The following is a 26353-nucleotide window of genomic DNA, read 5'->3' on the forward strand; positions in this document are numbered from 1 at the left end:
GAATTTTAACACACTTTATGCCTATAAATTCATTTTAGATAACAACTAGATTTTTGAGAAGCATTTAAATAAACGTTTACCAGTTGCTTTTTGGCGAACAATATTTCTCGCCTTCTCCACTCCCGGTGCTCCAGACGTGGTGGCACTCCTAAATCGCATAGGCTCGGTCACATCTGGGTGGCTCCGCCAGCTGAGAGAAAAGGATCTCCCCACAGTGGTTCCTTTCTGAGGATCTAGAACACAGCCTCATAAAGGATAAGAAAAATAATCTAATGGCTGAATTCATTATTATTCATTTCATAGCTTGTGTTGCTCAGCAAATGGCATACATACAACTGTAAATAATCAGCAGGTTTCTTTGTCACAAATTAAGTACCACTTCTTTACACTGCAATTTAGGAAGTTATTCATATGTCACTAATCTAAGAATTCTTGTTGCCAAAATATTTTCAAGAATCTAAAATAGTCTTATGAATATTATTACATCTTCATCGTACTCACTCCAGTATACAAAAGAAATATTAATAAACCTTTCTCAATATAAGAACAGTATCATATGAAGTTATACCACTGTTCCCAGGACACTCCAAAAACCACAACTTATAAACCAAAAACTCAGAGATCCTGATGTTAGAATAGTACTGCATCCTGTACACACCAACCCCTCCACAAATCCCCAGAGCAATCCATGACTAAAACTCTAATATAGATTCAGTCAAATGGGCAGGATAATGAAAATCTAAAAATAATACAATATCCTATTTTAGCAAAGGTCCAAAACAATAAAACATTATAGTGTGAAATTCAACTTTTCTTTTTTCTCATATTGTTCTGGTTTAATTATCTCAATGAGAGGTTACAGATCCAAAACAAGTAGAGGAGGAACGAGAATGAGAGACATAGAGATTTCTGCACACGGATGATGTGGCCAGTGACTGCCACCTGTGGCATGTTTCCCAAACCCAGTTTTCTCTGCCTGTGTTTTTTGTTTCTAGTAGTCTAGCCCTTAGAAGGCAAGCATTTCTATAATAAATATTTAACTCTTTTTTAGACTAAAACAATAAAAATCAGAAATATTAGTCACTGTCATTAATTAAATAATTGGTTCAGTACATTTTGAAAACAATGTTTTCAAAGTTGTTTGCCTTCCTAACACAAGTATACCTCTTCAGATGAATCTGTGGGTAGGAAGAAAATATTGCAGAATGGCAGGTGTGTGTGTGGTGTGTGTGTGCGCGCGCGCGCGTGTGTGTGTGTGTGACGAGAATGTTGCAGAATGGCAGGTAGGGGTGTGTGTGTGCCTACACACATGCTCGTGCATGGATTACAACAATTGAAGGTAGGTCCTTATCTCCTATTACAGCTCTCCTCTTGAGCCTGAAAGGTACCCTTAGCTGGGCAGGTTCTCCTCTTGGCCGAGAACCACTGTCTTAGGTAACCAAGTTCCTAGTTGGAAGTGTCTGGATCCTCTCAGGCCCTGGGTCTACACAGAGGTCCTCAGAGGTGCTAGAGAGGGCTAAATTGAGGCCAAGGGCCCAGGCTCTTGGCTCCCTGCCCTTACTTCAGTCCCAAATCTCAGGTCTAGTATATTTCTTTAGAAATGGGTCCTGTATACCTTCAACTTGGGAGGAAAAAAAGGTCTGTTAAAACTGTTAGAAAATGATTGCATTAGACAATCTAAATCCACATTGGGATTAAACTGTTTGACTGAATTGCCATATACTTCAACTACTTTATTTTATCTTCTTACTAACTTGCTTTTATTAATTAGAGCTTTGGCAAGCCATTCTTAGATTTCTATGAAGATATTATAAGAATCTGTCACATTTATTACACATGTATATGGTTTACTAACCACTGGAACTGGTTCACACCTCCCTGTAACCACCTCCTCTGTTGTCATCTCCCATACTGATGCTAGGCTTCCTCACGTGACTTACTTTGGTAGCAAAACTGAACAAGCAGAGACTCGAAATGCATTTGAAAATTTGAGCTTACCCTCTTGCTGCTCCTGAAACTCTAAGCTACTCGGTAAACAAGCCTGAGCTAGCCTCTGGCTGCTGAAACACGTAACCCAGTCATATCTCATTGCCCCTGCTAACAGCCAGCCAATCCCTAAAAATAGAGCTCCCTAGTTATTTCACAGTCTCGCTGACTGCAAACACAGAAGCAAAGACTAGCAGAAGAACTGACCTGCTGAGTCCCACCCAAATAGTCAACTCATCAAATCAAGATAAATAAGTGGTTATTTTAAGCCACTAAGTTTTGGGTGATTTGTCACATGGCAAAGGCACACTGATATAATCCATAATAAGGCTGGTATTCCTAAAGGGTAGTCTACACAATAAGCAATGTGTACCCTTTATGAGGCTTTGAAAGAAAACTTCCAAGTCTTAGGAGGACCTAATAAAAGCCATGCAACACCTAGGTGAGTGAATTGTTTTACCCTATGTGCTGTGTGATTCTCTATTTGACGTAACCCTGCAAAGACCAAAATCAAATCCAATGTTTGACTTCTGCACCTCCCCAGCAAGCCCATGAGGCTCTACGGCATGCATTTTGGCATCTTAACCATACTGGCAGTTCCCTGCAACCCTACTAATTTTGACTCTATTTTGTATTTGGTCTACTGTACTATATGCCTTTGTATGAGCTGCCTCAAATCTTTACAGAGTAAGGTTGGAGTACCAGTGAATTAATCCAAGGACCATGCCACTTCCTTAAGAACGGCAATTAAGACAAGGGGATGCCAAATTGTCATTCCTAATAGAAACTACCACTGACTTTGTCTACCTTGAAAACGTCAGTTTCATTTGAGGTTCTCGGTCCCCAAACAACTTTTACCCAGAAATACAAAGCCAAAATAGCTCCCATGCGAAGCATTCAAAATTTCTCCACGTTTCCTAGAGAGGCTGTAGAATGCATGTTAATAGCGTTACATCGTGAGTTGTACTTACCCACTCTGATTTCTGGCTTTACTACTTCTTAACTATGTGGCCTTGGATAAGTCAATTACTGTAAAGCAATCTTGTCCAAAACCCGTGACCCATGGGCCAAACGCAGCCCAGAATGGCTTTGAATGCAGCCCAACACAAATTTGTAAACTTTCTTAAAACAATATGAGATTTTTTTTGCAATTTTTTTTTGTTTTAGCTCATCTGCTATTGTTAGTTTTAGTGTATTTTATGTGTGGCCCAATTCTTCCAATGTGGCCCAGAGATGCCAAAGGATTGGACATCCCTGCAAAGTCTCTGTACTTCAGTTGCTTTGTCTTTGATATGGGGATAATATAAGTATCTACAGTTCACTAGGTTATTATGAAGGTAAAGAGAGATAATATGTACAATGTAATCGCCTTTATTATTACTGTTAACTATCACTACTATTACTAGTACTTTCATCTTCCTTCTTGCATAGCCTCCTCAGAAATTCACTATCTCATTAACGGAGCAGAATGATACTAGACACAAATTAATGCCACTATAAGAAGACATCATGCAGTTGGTTCAGTTCATGATAAAATTTCATGCATTAGTTGCTGAGTCATACAAATAACACATTTGTCCCCAGTCCTAGACATATGGTGTTAACCTGGAAGAGTGGAAATACCTTTGCCTCGTTGCTTCTTTTCCTTTTGTTCACTTAATTTATCCAGAGGTAGGTTTGTCATCTCAACTCCATAAACGGTTCTTGCAAGCACTGCTGTCAAGGAGTCCATAATGTTGGCCCACTCATTTATAAGCTCCTCCCATTCCGTGAGGGAGGACAGCACACCAAGAAAGTCATCCCAGAGCTCTCGAGAAATGTACACACAGAGGTTTGCTCGGATCCAAGCCACCATGAGTGTCTAAAACCAACCAACAAGAGAAGTCAATCATCTTCATTTGGAAGAAGTACACTTTTAAACAAAATGTTTTAAATTACTATTAATAACACAAATTTTAAAATAAAAAGCATTTTTGGAAGTTGTTTTTCTTTTAATTCTCAAAATTCATTTGACCAACTATAATCAAGATTTAAGCTACTGAGAAGTTAGTTATCATTATGAACAAAGTGACTGATTCGATATTATTCTATGTCTGTGGCTGGCCCTGGCTATAATCAGGGGGAAGACAAAAGCCCTCTGCACAGTGACAACTCTGTTTCCTGAGACTGCACTTTTCCTACCATCCACAGTAGCTACTCAAACTGCCTCCTCTACAGGAAAACCTCCAGCCCACCAACTCCTCCCTCCCTTTGAGCAGATGGACTCAACTGCAGACTTCACAGGAAACAGAACCCGTTCAATGAGACTCCCCTCAACCCCTGCCCATGGATTCACACTCTTGCCCACATTCACCCAGCTCCTCCTCCACCTGTGGGCTGAACTCCAAGAGGGGCCCCTGCTCTGCTTCCCTTGTGCCCTCTTATGCTCTGGACCCATTCCTCTGAGGCTTCATGCCTCTCTTAACCGCCCCTCTCCTTTATCTCCAGCCAATCCCACTTACACCCCTCTTTCTCATCAGCATTTAAATACTCTCCAAATTCTTCCTCATCTTAAAAAATTCCCTTGAACCCAGATTCCCCCATCTTGCTACAGCCCTTTTCCCTCCCCTTTCACAGCCAAATTTCTTGAAAGAAAGTTCCATGCCCACTTCATCTCCACTTCCCCATCCCCCAGGCAACAGACTGCTCTGGCCTTCCCCTTTCTGAGGCCACTTTACCTTCTGCCTGGGTTTCAGCTCCATTCCCATGGCTCCAGTTAACCTCTGTGTGCTACTGACTTCTGAATCTCTATGGACAGCTCAGATCTCTGTACTCGCTTCCTGATCTGTCTACCTACGTACTAGACAGTGCTGCTTACACAACCCTCAGGCACCTATAATACAGCATAAAAGATTCAATTTCTTCCATGGACATTCTCCCAGTTCCTCCACCTGCTTGCTCCTGCAAATGGCTTCTACACATACTCCTCCTTCCCTCTCTTTCCTCCTTTTTGTTTCTGTAATTTCCACTCATTTCTCAGGTCAAAATTTGTACATCACTTCCTCCAAGAAGGTATCCCTGACTATCTCCTCACCACTACCACCACCTTCCAGCCTCCAGGAAGTATCCTCCAGGTCCCTGCATTTCCCCTGCATCAATGCATCAATCATGCCTTTCTTTCAGTCTATTCACTCATCAGTCCCAGTCTTATAGTCTACAACACTACAACTGGTCACATGGGCAGCCCTATGAGACAATTATGCTTTTATTCTGGATATTTCCTTCCCTTAAAATTGCCCCATTCCTTACCTCTGCCAAAATATTCACCATCCTTTAAAATTCAAATCCAAATATACCTCCTCTGAAAGAAGTGCCTCTACATAGCCAAGTCCATCTCAAATGAGCCACAAATGCTTTCCTAAGCTTGTGAAAAGGAATCCTTATACCCAAAGTCTGTGTAAGTCCTATAGTATGTTGTCAAAGATAAGTGCAGTTGTTAAGATGCCAGTTTGCATTTGCATCGGCCCAACCCACATGCAAATAGGCTCCCCCTCTTGTCAGGAATTCTTGTGTGTGTAGGTCAGTTCACTTTTTAATTTTTTTCCCCCAAATTATATACAGACTTCTTAATATAATTTTTTCTTTAACATAGACACAGGAAAACTTTGATAAACAGAAATCAGTCTATAAAATCAGGCAGGCCTGTTCTGACCACTTTGAAAATCTTAAAGTGGTCCTTCTATAATACACCTGTTACCTGTGTTTCAATTTGTGTTTACCACTTTTTTAAAAAGCAAAAATGTTAAAGTAGGACCCAAGTAGTTAATTATATCAAAAACAAGACATTAATCACTTATATTTAAAACCTGAGGCTAACATGTATGAATTTTATAAAATTAAAAATATGAAAGGAAATAATTTTATTAATCTTTATTAAATATTTTTATTATAACAAAAATGCCATCTTCTATTAATTTTTACACCCCTGCTTTCAAGATGAATTTGAGGCCATTGCCATAAAGTACATATATACAATAAAATTAATAAATATTAGATCAAAGTATCATCTGAGCTGAGTAAGAGGAGAGAGTAGAGACTGATAACACTATTAGGACTCAGACTCACATTTGGATATAGTGTTAGCTCCACGGATAAAAGCAGATGCCTTGCTGTAATGAGATGCTCTATACTGGGTATCTTGTAATGGCTTCATTTCATTGACTAATTATAAAACAAGGGCAGAATGACTGCTTGCAGCTTATAAAATCAGCTTAGCAAATATTACAAACATGTATGCAGGCTTGTTGAATTATTATCATAATTCACAACTGACAACACTTGCACAGAACAAAATGGTAAAATGATAAAATATAGCTGGGTGGTGAGTGGTGGCACCTGTGGACATGAAGACAGGGTATCCTTTTAATCAATTACCATTTTCTAAAAGGAAGTGGAAAACTGGACTCTTCTTTCTACACTACCCTGGTTTGTGACCTAGGAAAGTCACTTAGCCTTTCTGTACTCACATTTCTCATTTAAAATAAGAGTTGCATAAGAGCTTCTCCAAGGTTCCTTCAGCACTGAAATTCATATTTTATTAGATACATCTTGGCATGCAAGATGTATTTTAAAAACACCTTGACTCATAAATCATTCCTTTTCTTATGAACATTTGCTAACCAACCACTTCCTACTTCACTCTACCAACACACTAAGGAGACTGCATAACTTTAAAGTAATGGCTAATATTACAAATAGCAGAGCCATAGTTTCCTGCTATACCATCGGAGCTTCAAGCATAAGGTCATATTTAGCACTGATAATAAATTAAAACACCACTTAGGGCAACCATCATCATTTGGTAAATAGTTAAAACTAAGTCAAATTCAATCATCACTTAAAGAAAATTTGGTGACCCAGATTATCTACTGACAGAGGGAAAAAACAAACACACACAAACACCAGAGGAAGAACTAGAAAAAGATAAAAAGGGTAATAAAAACTTAAAATGTCCTGTCCCTTTTCACAGTCTCCTTGTTATAAGTTTTTCAAAAAAAATCAAGTGTCTGGCCATTTTAGACAGTCCACATGACCAAATGAATACTAATTAGACAGCACGTTTCAACTGCATTATGGGACCAGGACGATGCCCAAGAGAGAGCCTGCCTGTTAAGTCCAGACCTTTACTATTTTCACCTCTTGCATCTCACATAAGAAAGTGGGAGGTCAACAGATGATCACAAATCCCAACGGACCGACTCTGATTCTCATGGCAACCCTGCAGGGTAGGAAGAAGTCCTTTCCTGATTGTGACAGATTAGGGAAGACACTCAGGAAGTTGAAGTCATGTGCTCGAGGCCACATAGCCAGGCAGTAGTAGAGCTAAGATCAGAAGCACAATCTGCCTAACGCCAAAAAGCTCATCCTCTCTTCACTGTTTTTTATGGTAGGTTTTTTTTTTTTTTTTTTTGAGACAAGGTCTCACTCTTTTGACCAGGCTGCAGTACAGCGTTGCAATCATAGCTCACTTTTAGCCTCAACCTCCCAGGTTCAAGCAATTTTCCCACCTCAGCTCCCAAGTAACTGAAACTTCAGGTGCATGCCACTACAGCCAGCTAATTTTTAAAAAATTTTTCTATTGCCCAGGCTGGTTTTGAACTCCTGGGCTCAAGCAATCCTCCTGCCTCAGCCTTCCAAAGTGCTGGTATTACAGGTGTGGGCCACCATGCCAAGCCTTATGGTTAGTTCTTAATTTAAGCATCATTCTTGATCTACTCAACCACTACCAAAATAACAACATCAAAATCATTAGTAATCATGAACTCAAAACTAAGCTTCAAGTAATATCTGACAAGGTTTTCCCCATTCATGGGGGGAGTTTTTTTTCCCCTGCAAAGACTAAAACCAACCAAAACCAAAACAAAACAAAGCAAAACAAACCCAACCCCAGAATAGATTCTTGTTTAATTCTGTGACAATTTCTCTAATTCTGACACACAAAACAGATTCAAGGCCAGGCAGTTGGTGGGAATGAGGCCCAAGCACCTGCCAGTGTGAGACTGGCTTCAGCTCAAGTCTACTTCGTAACTCAGGTCCAGGACGGGGAGCCTGAAAGGGTGCCAACAGTGAGACACTTCGCTGAGACAGCAAAGTGAGCAGTGTCAGTATGTCCAGGCAGGCAGCAATGCAGTGGTCAGTAGCACCCTCCAGGCGTCGGCAGAGCAAAGCTGGGCACATGCAAAAGAATGCTTAGGGCCACTTCACATATCCAATATATGAGGCAAGGCAATCAGAGTTAAGGCAATTTTAATATTTAGGAGGCCAATTATTTCAATAGCCTTTCATACATTTTTTTATCAAGCCAAGAGCACTGAATCATATTAAGTTATTCAAAATTAATAGTTGAATTCTCTTGTGTTACAATGGCAACACTTAGCTTTAAAGAAATAATTTCTCTTTTTGTCACTTTTACCTACATGTCCCACCTGTATTATGGACACGCTTTTAATATACATCCTCTAAAACCACCTTCAGGTCAACTGGGGAGGGAAGTTAGTTTCTCTTCTCTGCAACTATCACCTGTGGAATTATCCAAAGTCAAGTCCACCCACTATACTAATACCTTTATTTAGGTAGAATGTTGCATTTTTCCAGAGCCCTTTCAGGCTGTTTTCTTTCAGTAATGCTTCATAAACTCTAAGGTCCTCATACATATTAGCAAAGTCACTGTAGGTTCCCATGCTCAGGACCCTCTGGCACATCCTCTTCCCCATGCAGTTTACCAGGTATCAGCCTGCTCATGATCTTGACGTGCTCACCACGTGAGATGCAAAAAGCACAGCTGTCTCCTTGGCTCTGCTCACACCAAAGACTGGCCTAGTCCTCTACCATATCCACATGCAGGACTTCACTTCTACCGTTATCCTCTCTCTCCCCCAGACCATCTTGTCCTCCCTCACAGGACCATTCCATTGGTGAGCAAACATACTTTAGTACTACCCACCTTCAGCTTCACCCCCTATGCATGCCACTGACTTCAGCTAGCTCCCCTTTACCCCCTTTCCACATTAAGAACTCTGCAAAGCCTTCACTATGCTTGCAACCCCCACTGCCCAGCTCTCATTTTCTCCTCCATCCCCATAGAACATTCTCAACCACCCACCTCTGTCAAAGCCCATGATCAACTGGCTGCTCTCCTACCCAATACTCATCCCCGGGCACTCAGGATACACATTTCTCTGGTTTTCCTCCTCACTCGCTGGCCACCCTTTCTCAGCATCTCTTCCATCACTTGTGGAGATTGTCCTCTCTAGGTAAGCCCATCCTGTGGCTTTAAATACAATTGCCCAACACACTGATGGCTCTTAAATTTTTATCCCATTCTCATGCTTCCGTTCATCCTTTACCTCTCCAAATCTACCTGGCCTTCCAGCAAGGGCATCAGAGCTTCCTAATTCCTACCACCCTTGAGCAAATCAAAAGAGGAAGTAGACTGCAGAGAGGGAGAAAAGTCTAAAAGCCTAGCACTAATTGTAAAGAACAGATCATAACCTTCAGGACAAAGGTAAGAAAGAAAATTTCTAGAAATTTAAATTTAATATAACTCTTAAAATTCTCAATGATGAAAACTAGTTTGCTATAAAATCTGATTCGCTTCTTGGGTTTGCAGTGTTTTAATTAAAAAGACTTACCCTAAATAGTAACCCTGCCAAGCTCTGGGCAAACAAGTCCTTTATTTGTTTATCCTTTGGCTTCTGCATGACAGCTTCTGTTATCCTGAGTAGTATTTGCAACATCTGTTCCCTGGGCCACCCAAAATAAAAGCTCATATTAATAATCACGTCTCCAAAGCACTTTATAGATACTAGAAATCTCTTAAGAATTCAGCAACATTGATAATCATATATTACTAAAAACTATTAAAGTCCAAATGCCAATTACATAATGAATATCATATTTTATCAAAATAAGCTCCCTTATGTTATAACAGTTGTAAAAATATGCCTCCCATGTCCACACAAACAGGCAGGATAAAACATATCATTCCAGCCTGATTTTTCCTTCCTGCAAAAAGGGAGGCAAGATTGTCTTCTCCAACTGTGCCAGCACCTTAAAGGTACTCAATGAAAACCTACTGGAACGTACGCAGCACTCTTTAATTTTGCTATAAATTGTTTTATTAAACCTGTAAGGTCTCCCTATCTTTGCAACAGGAAATGAACTTGACTTTCTGGTCTTTATTTTGGGGACATATGCAGTCAGTATCTTGGTACGGCAGAATGCCACAGTACTCTCACAGGCAGGAGGGGTTTGCATTACGGGACACCTACAGGCACAGTGCTCGTGTCTGGAAGATCCTATGAGCTACAGGGCACAACAGAGACAAATGTCATCACTGCAGCTCAGTTCCAATGTGTCCACATTTTCTCACAGGTGGTTTTATGTAAAAGGACTTTGAAGACCATAAAACAGTATAGAGACAACGTGACACTGCTAACTACAGTGCATTCTTCAGAACAGCCAAAAGACATTTTTCTTTCCTACACCTATGTTATATTGCTTATATTAGAGTATCTGCTCACTTTTTATTTCCCTGGATTCCATGAGAACAGAGAACACATTATCTTTCATACGTAAGAGAGGTACACTTGTTCTCCAAAGGAAATCACTCTGGTTCGTTTCAGGTTTCACATGCTAACCATTCATCTAATCTTTACTACTTTCTCCTTGGCTTTACTGTTCTTCACTAGTAAAACTGAGAATAGAACAAAGTAATCAGATGAGATCTCTAAATCATAGTTTCTGTATACTTTTCTCATATCACTGCGTATCAGAAGAATATTTTCTCTTAACAATATATGATGCTGAACCTAATAAAATTCCTCACAGTAAAATCACCTGTAGGGATTTCCTGCCCTCTCAGTAGCTGGTGCCATTTGATTTTGGTCCCCAGAGTCATCTGTTGGCATACATTCTCACTGCACTCCATGCTACTTGTCTATGTGGTCCTATTCCCTGCCTATGGATTCTGGAAGCACAGAAGAGGAAGGGCTATCTTCTGGGCACACATGTATGAAGTAGGACAGTGACTTTGAAGAGAACTGGGAGAAGAAATGGCACAGTGTGGGGACAGCCTGTTGCTCACCACATTCAGGGCACCCAGGCCCCTGCTGCTGGGGGAAAGGAGGGCAGCACCCAGTATCACCACTGCCTATTCATGTTACATGATGCATAAGACAATGAAAAACAATCCCTTGCATACAACTAGTTACATACGCATAATGAGAATGTGATGAGAACAGCAGACATCATAAATTTCAAGTAAAACCTTGATCATGGCAACTGCTATCAAAAGCTACAAATGTGACTGAAGCCATGACTGACAAAAACACAGTAAGTTGATTTTTGAACCTATGAAAGCTTGGAAAGGCATGAAATTCCCATGCAGAGTCTTCTGGAAAAAAACGAGGGTGGAAAAACTACAGTTTGGAAAACTCTTTCCTAATGGTAGAAAGATTCACGACCTGCCAAAGCTGCCAGTGTTGATAACCGCTTGGTCCTTTCTATTTTGTGAGGCACTAACTTCTCCAAGGAAAACTGCTCAAAGAGTGTATCAAACTGCTGTTGGAGCACACGGAATCAGGCACGTGTGTCATCCTTGGGTCCAACACAGGAGTGAGGGTTTTCCTACATTCTTTATTATTTACCTGATCTCTATCTCCTCAAACAGGTGACATTCTGACTCATTTACATACCAGTTATTCTCTATTTCAGGACCACTTCTTACAGTTCCCTGGCTACAGCCCTGGTCTCGGCCATCATCACCTATGGCACTCCACTGCATGTTCTCCAGCAGCCAGAGGGGCCTTTCAGAAACGTAAATTGTATTATGTCACACTCTTGCGCATACACAGAGAGGTAGCTGGTGTCCTTTCTTTGGTCTGCAGGGTCCTGAGCAACTTGGTCCTGGCCTTCCCCCGCTTCCAACCCCCACTCTCCCTCTCACTCCATCCACTCCACCACACTGTCCATCATCTTGTCCTTCCTTAAACAAGCCACTTTTCTTTTACCTTTTCTCCCATCAGGGCTTTTGCATCTGTTCTTTCTTTCAGGAATGCTCTTCCCTTAGACCTCCCCAAGGCTCCTCCTTCCCTTCACTTAGGGCTCTGCCCAGAAAGGCCTTCTCTGACAACTGGCAGAAATAACTCCCCCTCCCTCCATGCCAAGCAACACACACCCAATTCAGGACTCTTTTCCCCTTTCCAGCCTTCACTGTTCTCAGCACTTCAGATTTTCTGAAATTGTTTTTTAGGTTTTTAATGTCTCTCGGTCCTATGAGAATGTAACCTCATAAGGGCAGGGACCTTGTCTACATAGTTTACCACTATATTCTCATAGTAGAAGCTTGATAGTTACTTATTAGATGGAAGAAAAGGAGGTAAGGAGAGATGGGGAGAAAAGGGAGTGAGGAAGGAAAGGAGGAATGGAAGGCACGACATTTTCTCGTACTTAAACACACAAGAAAGTCTTTTAGAGAAACTGCTCACTTTCCTTTCTATGCTCTACTAACCACTTTCCTGCTATTTTCATTGATTTCTACAATTTTTCTTTTCTATACGTTTACCTAGGTATCTATGAATTAGTAAAAAACAGAACTACTTAATTTTATTTCCTAGAATTTTCACCAAAATAAAAAGATTATCAAAAATATCACTGATACAGGGGTATATAGAATTCAGGGAGTTTTCAAAGGAAAAGACACTAGAAATAACATTGATAAAACTATGGTATTGAAGAACAGATATTTCAGTTGAAAGCATACACCAGCATTTCTCATCACTGTCAATATTACTGATGTGGAATTTAACTTTGTTTACATTATATTGTGTATCACTGTTATACTTCCAGTTTTAACAATTGCTTAACTTGGCAAATAGTGCTAAGTTAGAAGTCTGGGAAAGATGGCATTAGAAACTACATCATAGTATCATTTTGATGGCTGTGGTTTCTCGTACTTGTGAACTTTCTGCACACCAGGATTCTTGAGCGCACCCTTCCCTCATCTCTGAAGAAAAAGAATTGGACTTGGTGGTCTGCAGTTCCTTTCAGATCAGACCTGTATCGTGTCCATGGTTTCCTACCAACTGCAGACACTTTCTAAAGCCCCTTTCCTGCTGACTCAAGGATCTCCAGAATATAGGAGTGGGCAAAGGACCCCTCTGATTTCAGGTAGGGAAGGTGCCACTGGTCTGCAGGGCCTCCAAGGACTGGCAGCCAAGGCAGAAGATCACCTCAGGGGATGCTGACCACAGCCAGGTGGGCGGCTTGACTGCACAAGGGCGGCAGCGGAATAAGAGGGGATATGCAAAGGACAGGCTTGAGGAGCATTTTAAAGGCAGAAGTGACAGGATGATGACACATGAGAAGAAGAGGAAGGAATGGAAAGTGACTCTGAGGCTTTCTGGTCTGTTGAGCATACTGAAAATACCTCATCAGATGGAGTAATGTGATGACTTTCAAATAGGAGAAGAGCAGGAAAAAAAATCTAATGCATTGTTTACCTGTAGGGACATTATAAATAAAAACACTGAACAAAAATGAAGATAAAAAGGACAAAATTTTGTAGTTTTAATGAGAGGAACATATTTTTGACTGCACTATGTATTTAGTATCTGATAATATAACATTTAAAACAATTGGTTTTCCCAAATGAATTTAAAACATCAAGTCTGAAGCAATAAAAATCAGATGACAGCATTTCAAGGCAATTAACAAACTCTCCTGAGCTTATGATGAATATTATAAAACACCAGTTATTGGTTTTCCATAAAACTATGTTTGATGAAAGTTTAAAATGGAAAAATCCACTACTGAGTAAAATAACTGCTTACAGTTCAAGAACATTTTTAAAAACAATAATGAAAATAATTGATCTATCAATATACTGGGCAACTACCTCCTTCATAATTCACAGAAACTGTTACAAAAGACATTTTGTTGTTAACTTTGTAAAACCATTAAATAAATGGACTCCTTAACATTTTAATTATGTTGAAAAACAAAAACATCTGTTTTACAATACTAATTCATTTGATATAAACTTACCATGTCTTTTTATTCATCGTAAGCTCCATTATTATGCGCCTAAAAATAATCAAAACAGCTTTACAAGCATCAACTTGTTCTTTCAAGAGCACAGGAACTTCAGCACATGGTTCCAATAAAAAGACGTTTGCAGAGTTCGTCAAAAATACCTTAAAATCAACAATTTTACATTAGAAAACATAATTGAACACATACATTTGAATAAATTTTGCTTAAAGATTATATTAATTTCACTCTACCAAGGAAACCATCTTTGAGTTATTTCCAAAAGATTCTATTTCAATAAGGCAAGTGGTACCAACACATAAATTCACAATAAGGAAAAATTCATTAAGGTAAGTGGTACCAAAACATATTCAAAAATTTTTTTAGTTCACCCTTTAGAATCATTTAAATACTGAGACACCTGAAAAGCCTTTTCTTAGCGGAAAAACATCACTATTACATATTAGTATTGCAAGTATAGAAATTTGATGAATTAGAAAAGCTTCTGAATACTTCTTTTCAACAACCCCTCAAGAACAACAACAACAAATGAGGGAAAAAAGTAGGCTCATTGCATCTGGGTAAAAACTTTAGGGAGGAAATGGGAGAAGAGGATAGATGGCCAGACAGTGATTAGACAGAACTATGTGACTCCTATTTAGGAGTCTTCCAGTGCATGAACACCTTGCTGACAGAAGCACGAACGGCACCACTCAACAGGGGTAAGAACCTCAAGGAGCTATGGTGTGCTCAGAAACAGAAGAAGCCATCCACATCGCACGCCTTCCAGGAGCCTATTTCTTTTTAATATGAAAGATAGATTATGCAGTAGCAAACAAAATCTAAGTGAATTCTTAAGGTTAAAAACTGCGATTTCAAAAACAATTCGGATAATCATTCAACTACTCTACCTGCTGTCTCAGCCCTTTCAGATACAAGTTCACTGTTCTCTACCATCAGGGGTATCTTATTCAGAAAAATGTGGGACGCACTGATCCAGGATATCATATACTATCACTGCTTAGAATCACTACAGCAAAATAATGGTGCATTACCATTTACACAGATGACACCTGTACCCCATCATCTGCAGATATTCTGAGTTGTCAATCTGGTATGAGGACAGACCTACTCTCTCTACCTAGAGGTATATTTCCTCTTACATCTCCTTTGTGTTCAACAGCACAAACTCAAAGGATGAAGGAGCTTCTCTAGCTCATTTGCAAATGAAATTCTTTCAAGTGTTGTATCAAAATAAATGTAAAATCTGACCAAATTAAAATTAACATCAAAAGTCAAATGGGTGAACTAAAATATTCACAGACTTTAAAGTTAGCTTATGTAAGATTAAAAGGTATAATGTCCCAATTTTCTATGAAAAATCACTAAATAAGCTCTATAATACAGTTGATGATGGTGATAACATCAGTCGTGAAGAATTTACTAGCCTTCAAGTAAGAAAAACAGAAACAAAGAGCTTTTTGATTACAGCAGTTTTAGTGTCATTTTAGTGGTTGTTTTTGAAAGAAGTATACCACACATGATATATGGCAACACAGATCCTTTTAATTCAATATATGTGACTTCTTGAATGTGAATTAAAAACTTTTTGCACATTCTCATGTAAGGAGTTTTCATATACTTTCACTTTTTACAAAACATCAAAATGCCAACTGCATGAGTATTTCTTATTAATGTGCTCTTATCAGTTAAGGTAAAAATAAACTAAATTAATATTTCCAGATTGCACTTGTCAAAAGCATCTGGGACACAGTGGGAAAAAAGAAAGAAAACTACTATCTTATCAAACCTCCATTTGGCCCCTTTTTCTTAATAAACAAAGTAAAAGACCAAGGTATTAGATATCAGAACAAAACCAACTACTTAAATCCAAAGTAAATATCTTTTTAACTGTAGCACTATATATAATAAAATAGAGATTGTTTTTTCTCAGTTCAGCCAAGGACAGTAAGTTCTCATTTAATGTCATCGAGAGGTTGTTGGAAATGGTGACATTAAGCAAAATATAACAAAACCATTTTTATGACAAATTATGTTGAATAAAATCATGTTACTCAAAGACCCGCTGTACTCATTTCATTTAAAGTCGTCATTTCCAAGAACCCATTGCTGACATTAGTGAGGACTTACTGTAGATGTAACTCATCCTTTCAGAAAATAAATAGCAAACTCTTTTGAACCTAGGAGATCACTGGCACCTGCAACCACCACACGCTGGCAATGGAGATCCCCTTAGCTAAGGAACAGAGCTACCGAAGGACAAAGGGCAAGGACTCCTCCAAGTGTTTCTCTGATGGGGACACAGGTCCTATTTATGAGCTGCTCCAAAGGTCTTTAAAGATGCACAAGTAAAATCATGTCAATTTTTTTAAGTTAACTTCAAAATTATTTGTAGGTTTTTAATGAAAAGTAAGAAAATTCATGTGCATGATAAGTTAAACTGCTAATTCACTTGAAAACAAAAAGGACACCTATCAAGAAACAGATGACAGAAAACAGAAACATTTACATAATCCCCAGACTTTCCCCAGACCCCACAACTGTCCTCTACATGGGAGGCCTAATGACACAGCTACAAATGTGGATGAAGGGTGGTGGGTGAGGAGGCAGTGAGCAGGGAATGAGAGGCACCCTGTATTTTCACTTATACTGCTAGCAACCTTCAAGCTACATGAGAGCTGAGAGAAAATCTCCCAATTCCCATTTTTAAGGTAAAATCCTGACCTCTGGGGAGATTAAGTAATGATCCAAAGTTGCTCTTTCAAATGTTCCCAAATGGTGTCAGTTCTATTTCACATATTCATTCAAATATCGAAAAACTACATCAGTCACTGTTCTTCATAAACACAGGCAATTTAAAGAGGAATACTACTTATAAGATTTTATAGTCACCAACCTTGTCTTGCAAATTAGAGCCCAGATAACTAACTACCCATGTGTGTTCAGAAGATAATTTTAAGATTTAAATCTCAGTCATTTCACATTCACTATATAATAATCTCTCTCAAAAAAACTGCAACCAGTTCTTATGTGTTCTCTGACAAGAAAAAGATTTTTGTATATGGTGGGTAGGAATTAGACAGAAAACTGAGAATAAGAATTTAATAGCTAATTAAACTGCTGTTTATTGTTTACTGACAGATGGCTACAAATACCGCCATATTTTATATGATATTATCCCCAATAAACAAAATGTTCAAAATGGCTCCAGCTGCAGGGGGTGGAGGGGTCTTCATGTCCTGGCCAGCCACATAATACCTGCAACAAAGCCTGGATGCCAGCTTTCACATTTGTATTTTCCTCCTCTGTCACACATCCTCTGCTCATTGCACTTGTGAAGGAGTATGTGCGGCCCCAGCTGGAAGATCGTTTATGACCAGAACTTTCAGACGAGGCCTTCAGAAGATAATGATTCATTAACAGAGTGGAAGATGCACATGTTTAACTTACATTTAATTATAAGCATAATTAAATATATGAACTAATTTATATTTAGTTTGCATAATTAATTCCTTAAACTCACCAGGATTCACATGAAAATAGGTTCTACGAGCTAGAGTGTTCCGCACTCAACCGTCAACACCTAAAATAGTGCTCAGCACTTAGTATGTGCTGAAGAATGAGTTGTGTTTATCCAATAATTGAGTGAGCATGGAATATAGACCTCTAAAATGAGTGATTAAGTAATTTGCTTACCTGTTCATTTAGATCTCATGATAGTTATTAAAATGATTTTACCAATATTGAAAATTTTAAATTATGGAACAGATATTTTAAAGTGATATGCCTCTAGTGAAAAATTTTAAACATTTTAAATTAATTTCATAATAGTATGTCAGAAATATAAATATCACTTAAGTTTCCTTTGTTTCAGGAAGATGTTCTACTCTGTCATTTTGGATTTACCCAGCCTATAGCTTTATCTAACATAGACAGTGGCCCCTCCAGGAGGCCAGCACTCAGTGAGGCTTACAGGGGAGGGACACTGCTATTTGGTTAGTCCTTTCACAGGGGTAACACCCAGCTACTTCTGGTACAGGCCACTGCACAAGAAAAGTCTGCCCAAACATTCTCAATTTAGCTTCTCCTAATGATATTTATTTGAACAAGTCAAGGAGAAGGCAGTGATTTTTTTCAGTCTCACAGACATGTAGAATTTGATGGCTTATTAAATGACTCTCCTGTGACAGTGATGACGAAACAAAGATGGAACATGCAGATGGCCCTGGCTAAGGTTGTAGGAGATGACTGCCAATCTAGAATGGGAATACAAAAGCTACTCTCTAAGGTAGATCCTCACAGAACTCAGCAATTCAGAAGCATCAGACGGGATAAAAAAGAGACCCACCTGCCTTTGTCCCATTGACAAGACTCTTGACTGAGCAAGTATACTTTACTAAAATACACTTACCCTCAACTCAAAAGACAAGTGAAAAAAATTACCTCCTTGCTATCAGTCTCGGAAAATCCTAATTTGTCAGCATCTTCTTGGGCAACATCTTTTTTATCTGGCTCCTCCATGAACACAGGTTTGTCCTGGAGAATCCACTTTCTGTACACTTGAACTACTTTTCTTGTTACAGCTATCTCACAGGAAGGCAACAAAAATGCCTGAAAGGAAAAGAGAAAACTCTCTTTAACTACATTCAAACTCAGACCAGTATAGGGCAGCATCATGGACATTTCCAATGACAGTCACCAATTTCACTTTCCTGTGGAACATATAGCTTGTAAACACTGTAAACTCTACACAGGGCCACATATCTTTGTACACACCAAACTTACCTGCAGAAACAAAGACATTCTCATAACAGAACCCCCAAAAAATGGCCATTAAAAATAACTTTCATAGGCTGGGCATGGTGGCCATGCCTGTAATCCTAACACTTTGGGAGATCAAGGTGGGGCAGATTACCTAAGGTCAGGAGTTCGAAACCAGCCTGGCCAATATGGTGAAACCCCGCCTCTACCAAAAATACAAAAATTAGTTGGGTGTGGTGACATGCACCTGTAATCCCAGCTACTCAGGAGGCTGAGGCAAGAGAATCACTCGAACCTGGGAGCTGGAGGTTGCAGTGAGCCGAGATCACACCACTGCACTCCAGCCTGGTCAACAGAGCAAGGCTCCATCTCAAAAAAAAAAAAAAAAAGAAAGAAAAAGAAAAAAATAACTTATATTCTGAATAATTTTTCTACAAATATAACCAAAGCATACCTATAGAAATATTTTAATTGGCTACAAAACACAATTATAATGCACAACTTGGAACTTTTCCCAACAAATCAGAAATAGGTTAGAAGGGGCATACTTGTACAGCCAGTGGCAAATAATTGTGCCCGTCTCTTCTCAGCTCCATGGTCACTATGTCAGGGTGTTGGCCTGAATCAGCCATGGTGGGAGTGGTTCTACCACAGAAGTTAGCAACTGATACAAATCAAGAGTTTGCTTCTTTTTTTTTTTTTCCTTTTCTTTGCTTTTGTCCTTCTTCCTTTCCCTTCCTTCCTTCCTTTTTTATTGTTTTTTTGAGAAACATGTATCAGGTCACATTTATCAGGTTACTAATGAGTTTGGCTGTCAATGTTAACAAGAGCCTCTGGCCAAGCTGTAGCATAATGCATATTTATAAGAACTTTTTAACATTAAGGAATTCCCTTATACATCTCCACACAACAATTTTGATTTAATGTGAGAAGATTACAAAAATGTTAAAGAATTTAAAGGAGAAGTGCATTAGCCTTTTGCTTATCAATTTTAAGGACTATTTCTATAGTCGAAGAGAACAAGAAAAAAAGGTACCCCATACTCAAATGCTGTAATGTCACAGATTAGGATATTGAGGCTTACAGCACCAGAGGTATTCTTCCAAGTTTACAAAGTTAGCCACAAATCCAGATCTTGGTCTCAAGTTGCTGGGACCTGTTTTAATACTGCTCTTAAGGGTCACGCCACAGGATCCAGTTACAGGCAGTACTCACTTTAACAAGGGTTCATGCAATATATCAATATCAAGATAATGGTGGTATCAAAAGCCTAAGTAATGGGATTTTAAAATAAAATAACTCAAAAATGCAGCATATATGGGTTGGACAGAATGAACACAGCTGAAGAGAAAAGTGGAAGAAAAATCAGAAGAAAATATCTAGAATGAACTATGAAGAGATGAAAGAATGGATAAATTGGAAGAGAGGATAAGAGAGAGAAAATACAATGAAAAAATTATCTTATGAATGATTGGAGATGCAGAAAAAAAAGGAAAAAAAGATGGGGGGAAGAAACAATATTTGAAGAAAGAGTGGCTGAGAATTTAGCCAAAATGAGTGAACTATATCAATCCCTGGATTTAAGAGTCACAAAGAAAAACAAGGATAAATATGAAGCACATTACAGGTAAAACTGCTGAAAACCAAAGATAATCAGAAAAATCTCAAAAGCAGCCAGAAGAAAAAAGACATATTTCTTCCAAAAGAGCAACCGTATGGCTTTCCATGACTTGTCAAAGAAATAATGGAAGCCAAGAAATAATGGAACAAAAGATTCATGTGCAGAGGGCTGCCAGTGTAGAATCTGACACCCAGAAATAAAACACTTCTAAAATGAACGCAAACTACAGACGTTTTCAGATGAGAAAATTTGTTATCAAGAAACCTGAGCTAAGGGAAATATTAAAACTTATTCTTTAGATAGAAGGGAAATTTCCCCTAGTCAGAGATTTGGGAAGCAATAAAATACAATACAAAGAGAATGTGGTGGCGGCATGCCTGTAATCCCAGCACTTTGGGAGGCTAAGGTGGTGGATCGTGAGGTTAGGAGATCGAGACCATCCTGGCTAACACAGTGAAACCCTCTCTCCACCAAAAATACAAAAAATTAGCTGGGTGTGGTGGCATGCGCCTGTAGTCCCAGCTACTTGGGAGGCTTATGCAGGAGAATAGCTTGAACCTGGGAGGCGGAGGTTGTAGTGAGCTGAGATCATGCCACTGTACTCCAGCCTGGCTGACAGAGCGAGACTCCACCTCAAAAAAAAAAAAAAAAAGGGAGAGAGAGAATGTGGATAAATCTAAATGAATAAAACATATATATGAAGATATATACAAAAAAAAGAATAAAACTGGATGAAACAAACTTTATAGTGGTTCTGAAAGGAATAGTATCTATGTATTATATATTCATAATAAACTGAGGAGTAAATGGAGCTAACATGTATACTGAGGGTAAAAGTTGGAATTAATGCTAGCTTTTAAGCTAGGAATGCATGTGTTAACTATTAAAATAAGTACAAATGACTGTAAAACTACTAATTTGAGAAGAAAAACGGGATATTAAAAACAATGAGCTTGAAGATCCAATATAATTAGAAAGCAAGAAGGCAGCAGACTTAAGCCTAATAGCAACTGCTATGTTAAATGTAATGAATAATCATCCAATCAAAAGACTAAGATTGGATTTAAAAATCTATTTAAAAGACTTAGCTACAACTTATAAGAAGACATCTAAAACATACGGATGGGGGAGGCTGAAAGTAAAGAGTTAGCAAAAGATAGACCTTACAAATACTAGTCAAAAGAAAATTGGTAGAGCTATATTAAAAATAGACAAGGCAGACTTTGTACCCCTCCACCCAAAACCAGATGAATACAGAAAATTCTTAATGACAACACTCAGTTCAAAGGAATATAAAATAATTCTAAATCTGTACTGCAACTAATAATTTTGCCAAAAATATAGCAAAAACTGATAGCCTTTCAAACAAAAATAGACAAATCAACAGTCAGAGAAGGATACTCTCCAAAAGTGGTAGAACAGTAAGCAAAAAAATAACGTAGCCAGAGGAGACATGAGCACCGATCGGACCTTCTCACCAGATCCTCCAGGTCTCAATCTCTCACAGCTCTCACCTCTCCGTCTCTCTGAGGTGCATTCAGGATCATTTCTTCAGACTTGTCATCCAGCTCATTCTCTCCTCAGCTGCATCTAATCTATTATTAACCTGACCCATTTAGGTTTTCTTTTAATGTTCCAGTTATTACATGTTTTTTTTGAATGTCTGGAAGTTCTATTTTCTTCCTAATCTGCATTCGTCATCTATTTTGGTGTGTTTTATTTCTTTATTTCTTTAAATATATTAAACCTATTTATTCTAAAGTCTCAATTATACAAATGAAGTCCTTGTGAGATTTTTCCGTTTCTTCTGATTTTTATGTCTAGAAAAGTTTTGACTTATAAATTCCCAAGTGGAAAAAAGTGACCTGAGATCATTATACCCAGCTAAGCTGCTGTTCATACATAAGGGCAAAAGAAAAACCTTCCCCATCATAAGAGGACTTAAGGTGTAAGCGTTCCAACACATCTTCCTGAAAACGTTCAATGACAAAACAAGGCCAAGCAAGAAAAGTAAGTATTTTGGAACTATAGAACAAGGGGAATGAATCTGTGTAAATACAGAAGCAAGACTAAACAACTCTGCTCACTAGGATTTGAAATCAACTGCCAATGACGGTACATTTATAACGTAAGTGTATACTATAATAAAATTGGCAAATAGAGGGGGCTAAAGAAAATACATGGCTGCTAATTTCTTTATATTTCATAGTAGGAAACCCACAGTGCTATCTAAAATTACTACATGTAGTTCAAAAGTGATCTCAACACCTCAATGTTATTATAATCTTTTTAAGTTTAGACAAATCTTTCAGCAATTAATATTTCTTATGGTAAAGGAATATTCATTGGATTTCAACAATCCCTTCAGTTTTCTTTTATTGTCTTTTCTTCTGTTAAATTCAAGTAAAATTCAGAATTTTCATTAAGAATGAATGAATAGGTCAGGTGCGGTGGCTCACGCCTGTAATCTCAACACTTTGGGAGGCTAAGGTGGGCGGATCACGAGGTCAAGAGATCAAGACCATCCTGGCCAACATGGTGAAACCCCGTCTCTACTGAAAATACAAAAATTAGCTGGGTGTGGTGGCGTGCACGTGTAGTCCCAGCTACTTGGGAGGCTGAGGCAGGAGAATTGCTTGACCCAGGAGGTAGAGGTTGCAGTGAGCTGAGATAACACCACTGCACTCCAGCCTGGCACCTGGTGATGGAATGAGACTCTGTCTCAAAAAAAAAAAAAAGAAAGAATGAATGAATAAAGAATTAAGGATTCCATTCTTATAGTTACTCTGTCAGTCCCTAACCCCACCCCAAGGCACTTTTCCATACCTCCCCTTGCGCTGGCCTTAATATCAACTGATATTAAGCATGAATATGACAACATTAATGTAGGGAATGGGGTAGATTTTAAAATCATGGACTATTATTTAAAAAAAAGTTTTGGCAGCATGAAGTGTGCAGTATTACCTAGAAAGGGACGACATAGAAGAAGGGGCGCTTCATGGACAGGGCTGCTAACCAGTCAAAGGAAATGGAGAAGAAAGGAGTGAGCAAAGCTCCTGTGTGACTTGCCCAGTGACTGTCACAGGAGGAGAGGGAGATGGGGAACCTAGGAGCATTAAAATTAAGATGCAGACATGAATACAGGTCCCTTTGAAGAATCAGTCAAGTCAGGACGAGAAGCTGATATCAGGGGGAAAAAATGAGCCATGCTTTGTCCTTGCTATCATTAAGATACTACAGGAGCATCAGATTTGATGGCAGGTGGGCATTTTAAAAGGTAAGTGTAGGAGGCACCTAGAGCCAGTTTGCCTACATTGTTCAGTGAAAATGTAGACACTGAGAGTCTGTAACTGGTTTACCCAGTCATTCTGCCTGAATTTTGCTGTGTGATTAGTAAGGTCTAAAAGACCTCTCTGTAAACTGTGCCCTGTCTTCCCTGAGACAGATTATCTCACTTGCATGTTGGTAAATCATGGTCCTGAGAGGGCACTTTTCTGTGCAACAGAGGGAGGGCCCTCCAAGCTGCGCCCAGGTGTACCCAGCCTCCACAGGGTTACATTATGCTTTCCAGCTCCTGGTGTTGGGTATCCTCTGCCAGTAACAAATCTTTCATGAGTATAAAAAAAAAATTTTTAATGAAATAAATATTTTTATCTACAAATGAGGTCCAGACAAAAGGCTTGACTGGGAGCCATATGCCACAGTGGTTGCTGGCACTGGACAGGCAATAAAGGCCCCAAGTAGGCAAGTGTAGAGTTACAGAGAAGACTTGAGCCCTGAATCTTGGTTAACACCTGTAATTTGGGATGAAACAAAGAGGGGCCAAGACATGAAACAGAAGACACAAAGAGTGAGAAGAAACAAGTCAATGCCGGGCCACAGAACAAGAAAAAATATTTTATAAGTGGAATTTTCATTGCAGACTAAACAAACATTTTCTCAAGTGAAATATTTTTCTTCATTAAAATGAAAATATGTAAAATCTCTACACTGCTATGGATTAGGTTGGAACTTTCATTATTGGTTGATTTTTTTGTAATGAAAGTCCCAGAAGTGAGAGGGTCAATCACTCACTGTATCAAAACTTGCCTCACCATAAGAAGTTCTCTGTGGTGCATTCCCGTCATTCACATGTACAGGATACACCTACAACTGGACTCTGCCATTCAAGGGCTTAACCTACTTTTCAGGTGTATGTATGAAAACAACTATTCCGCCTCATATACACACACCCACAAATAGGCCACATTTCCTGTTTTCAAGAGCACCAGTACCTAGAATCAAGTGGCACTGGCCACATGCCACACTCTACAGCTGTGGGGGTTCTGCTTGCTGTGTTGAAGGCTAGAGCCGAGTTTCTCCACAGCAGCACAACTGACAACGTTGAACCAGATAGTTCTTCGTCATGGTGGAAGTGGGGGCTGTTCTGGGCATTGCAAGATATTTAACAACACCCCTGGTTGCAGCTGGCTAAGATGCCAGTAGCACTTTCTCCCTAGTTGTAATGACCAAAACTGTCTCCAGACACTGCTAATGTCCCCTAGGGAGTAGCCTCAACCAGTTGCAAACCTCTGATGCCACTCATGGCCACTGACTGCAGCCTGGGCTTCTAACCTCTCCTGTCTCCTTCCTTTGCTCACACCTCTTTTCTTGTCTTGGTCTCTGCTTTCTTTCCTTTTATTCCCCTTGCCACCTTTTTCTCCTGTGCCATAAGTACTTCTATCATACTGTGTGTGCCACACGCCTCTGCAGAGTTTTTGCAGAAACCTCCAGCTCCTCAGAGAGCTCCCTGAGGCTCTGAGAACAAGACTGGACCCTTCTTTGCTATGTTCATTTGTTGCGGGGTATTCAGGAATGGCTTTCTTCCCACCTACCTCCAGGTTTACTTTGTTATAAAAACATGAAAGTATTTGTCTCATGATTTTGCTGAAGTATAGAATTTTCCCTCCTTGTGTAAATATTTTTCAACAACAAAATTTAAAAATCACAACAATGCATACAAATTAAAAGATTACAGGGATCATTCTTTATTATTCAGTTCTGTAGCATAACCCAACTCATCAATTCTATTTGTTGGAATGTTATGAGTAAAAAAACACGAACAAAAATCTCTTCCATTTCAAGAACTTGTAACATGCACGCGCGCACACACACACTAACCTGGTGAAATACTTCATTCACAAAATTGACATAACCTCGTGTTGACAAGAGAATCTGCTGTACCATTTCATACACTGTTCGGTGCTCTTCTTCAATGCTACAGAGGCTGGAGTTGCTGAGTCTTCGGTCTGACAGGGTGCTGCTGTTAGAATGGCTTTTGTCCTGCTCTGGGGGCCCACCACCATCCAGTTCAGGCGCTCTCTCCGGCACAGCGCCACCACCAACAGTCTGGAAGAAAGTCAGCACACTTAGTGATGCTCACCCCGACTCAGGAACACCTGGCAAAACTTCAGTCTTGCCTTGTTTTAAGTAACTCTGGTTACCATCAACATGCACAGGTACAGCACACCAAAACCTGCAGCTGCCTGAAGCACAACAGGCTCCGGAGCCTGTACTTACCAACTTTCTAACTAACCAACAAATCCCTCCCAACTCAGCTATTTTAAGAGGAAAACTACTAAGTTATTTCAGAAAGAAGGGCTGTGAAATTTTCCCAACCTAAAAGTTTTAATTTGCATTGTAAAACCACAGAATAAATTAATGTGCAAACACATTTGTATTATCATCACATCAGGCCTCTACACTTCAGCATTTGCTGCTGTGGTCACAGAGATTTGAAAATTCAGGCGATATCTTGCAGCAACAATGCTAGAATGCATCATTTCATTCATACGACTAAGCGAAGATCTTTAAGGGGTATTTTATCAGAAGGATGCTGATCTGAGTTTTATCCTC

At 39.2% G+C, this 26353-nt stretch overlaps 1 protein-coding gene across 12 annotated transcripts in view; it reads right to left on the reverse strand.

Annotated features, from left to right (window-relative positions):
* RALGAPA2 (Ral GTPase activating protein catalytic subunit alpha 2) overlaps positions 1-26353 on the reverse strand; it is a 333808-nt gene that overhangs the window by 221632 nt on the left and 85823 nt on the right. For all 12 annotated transcript variants that reach the window (XM_032248229.1, XM_032248227.1, XM_032248225.1 and 9 more), the window contains 7 exons: positions 25619-25846; positions 18520-18687; positions 17335-17472; positions 14071-14219; positions 9657-9768; positions 3610-3847; positions 81-245 (listed from right to left, as the gene is read on the reverse strand). In XM_032248229.1, the coding sequence (XP_032104120.1) occupies positions 81-245; positions 3610-3847; positions 9657-9768; positions 14071-14219; positions 17335-17472; positions 18520-18687; positions 25619-25846 (1198 nt within the window). The remainder of the gene's footprint in view (positions 1-80; positions 246-3609; positions 3848-9656; positions 9769-14070; positions 14220-17334; positions 17473-18519; positions 18688-25618; positions 25847-26353) is intronic.

Source organism: Sapajus apella, unplaced genomic scaffold, assembly GCF_009761245.1.
Source record: "Sapajus apella isolate SASKATOON/1434 unplaced genomic scaffold, GSC_monkey_1.0 scaffold65, whole genome shotgun sequence".
Classification (NCBI taxonomy): domain Eukaryota; kingdom Metazoa; phylum Chordata; class Mammalia; order Primates; family Cebidae; genus Sapajus; species Sapajus apella.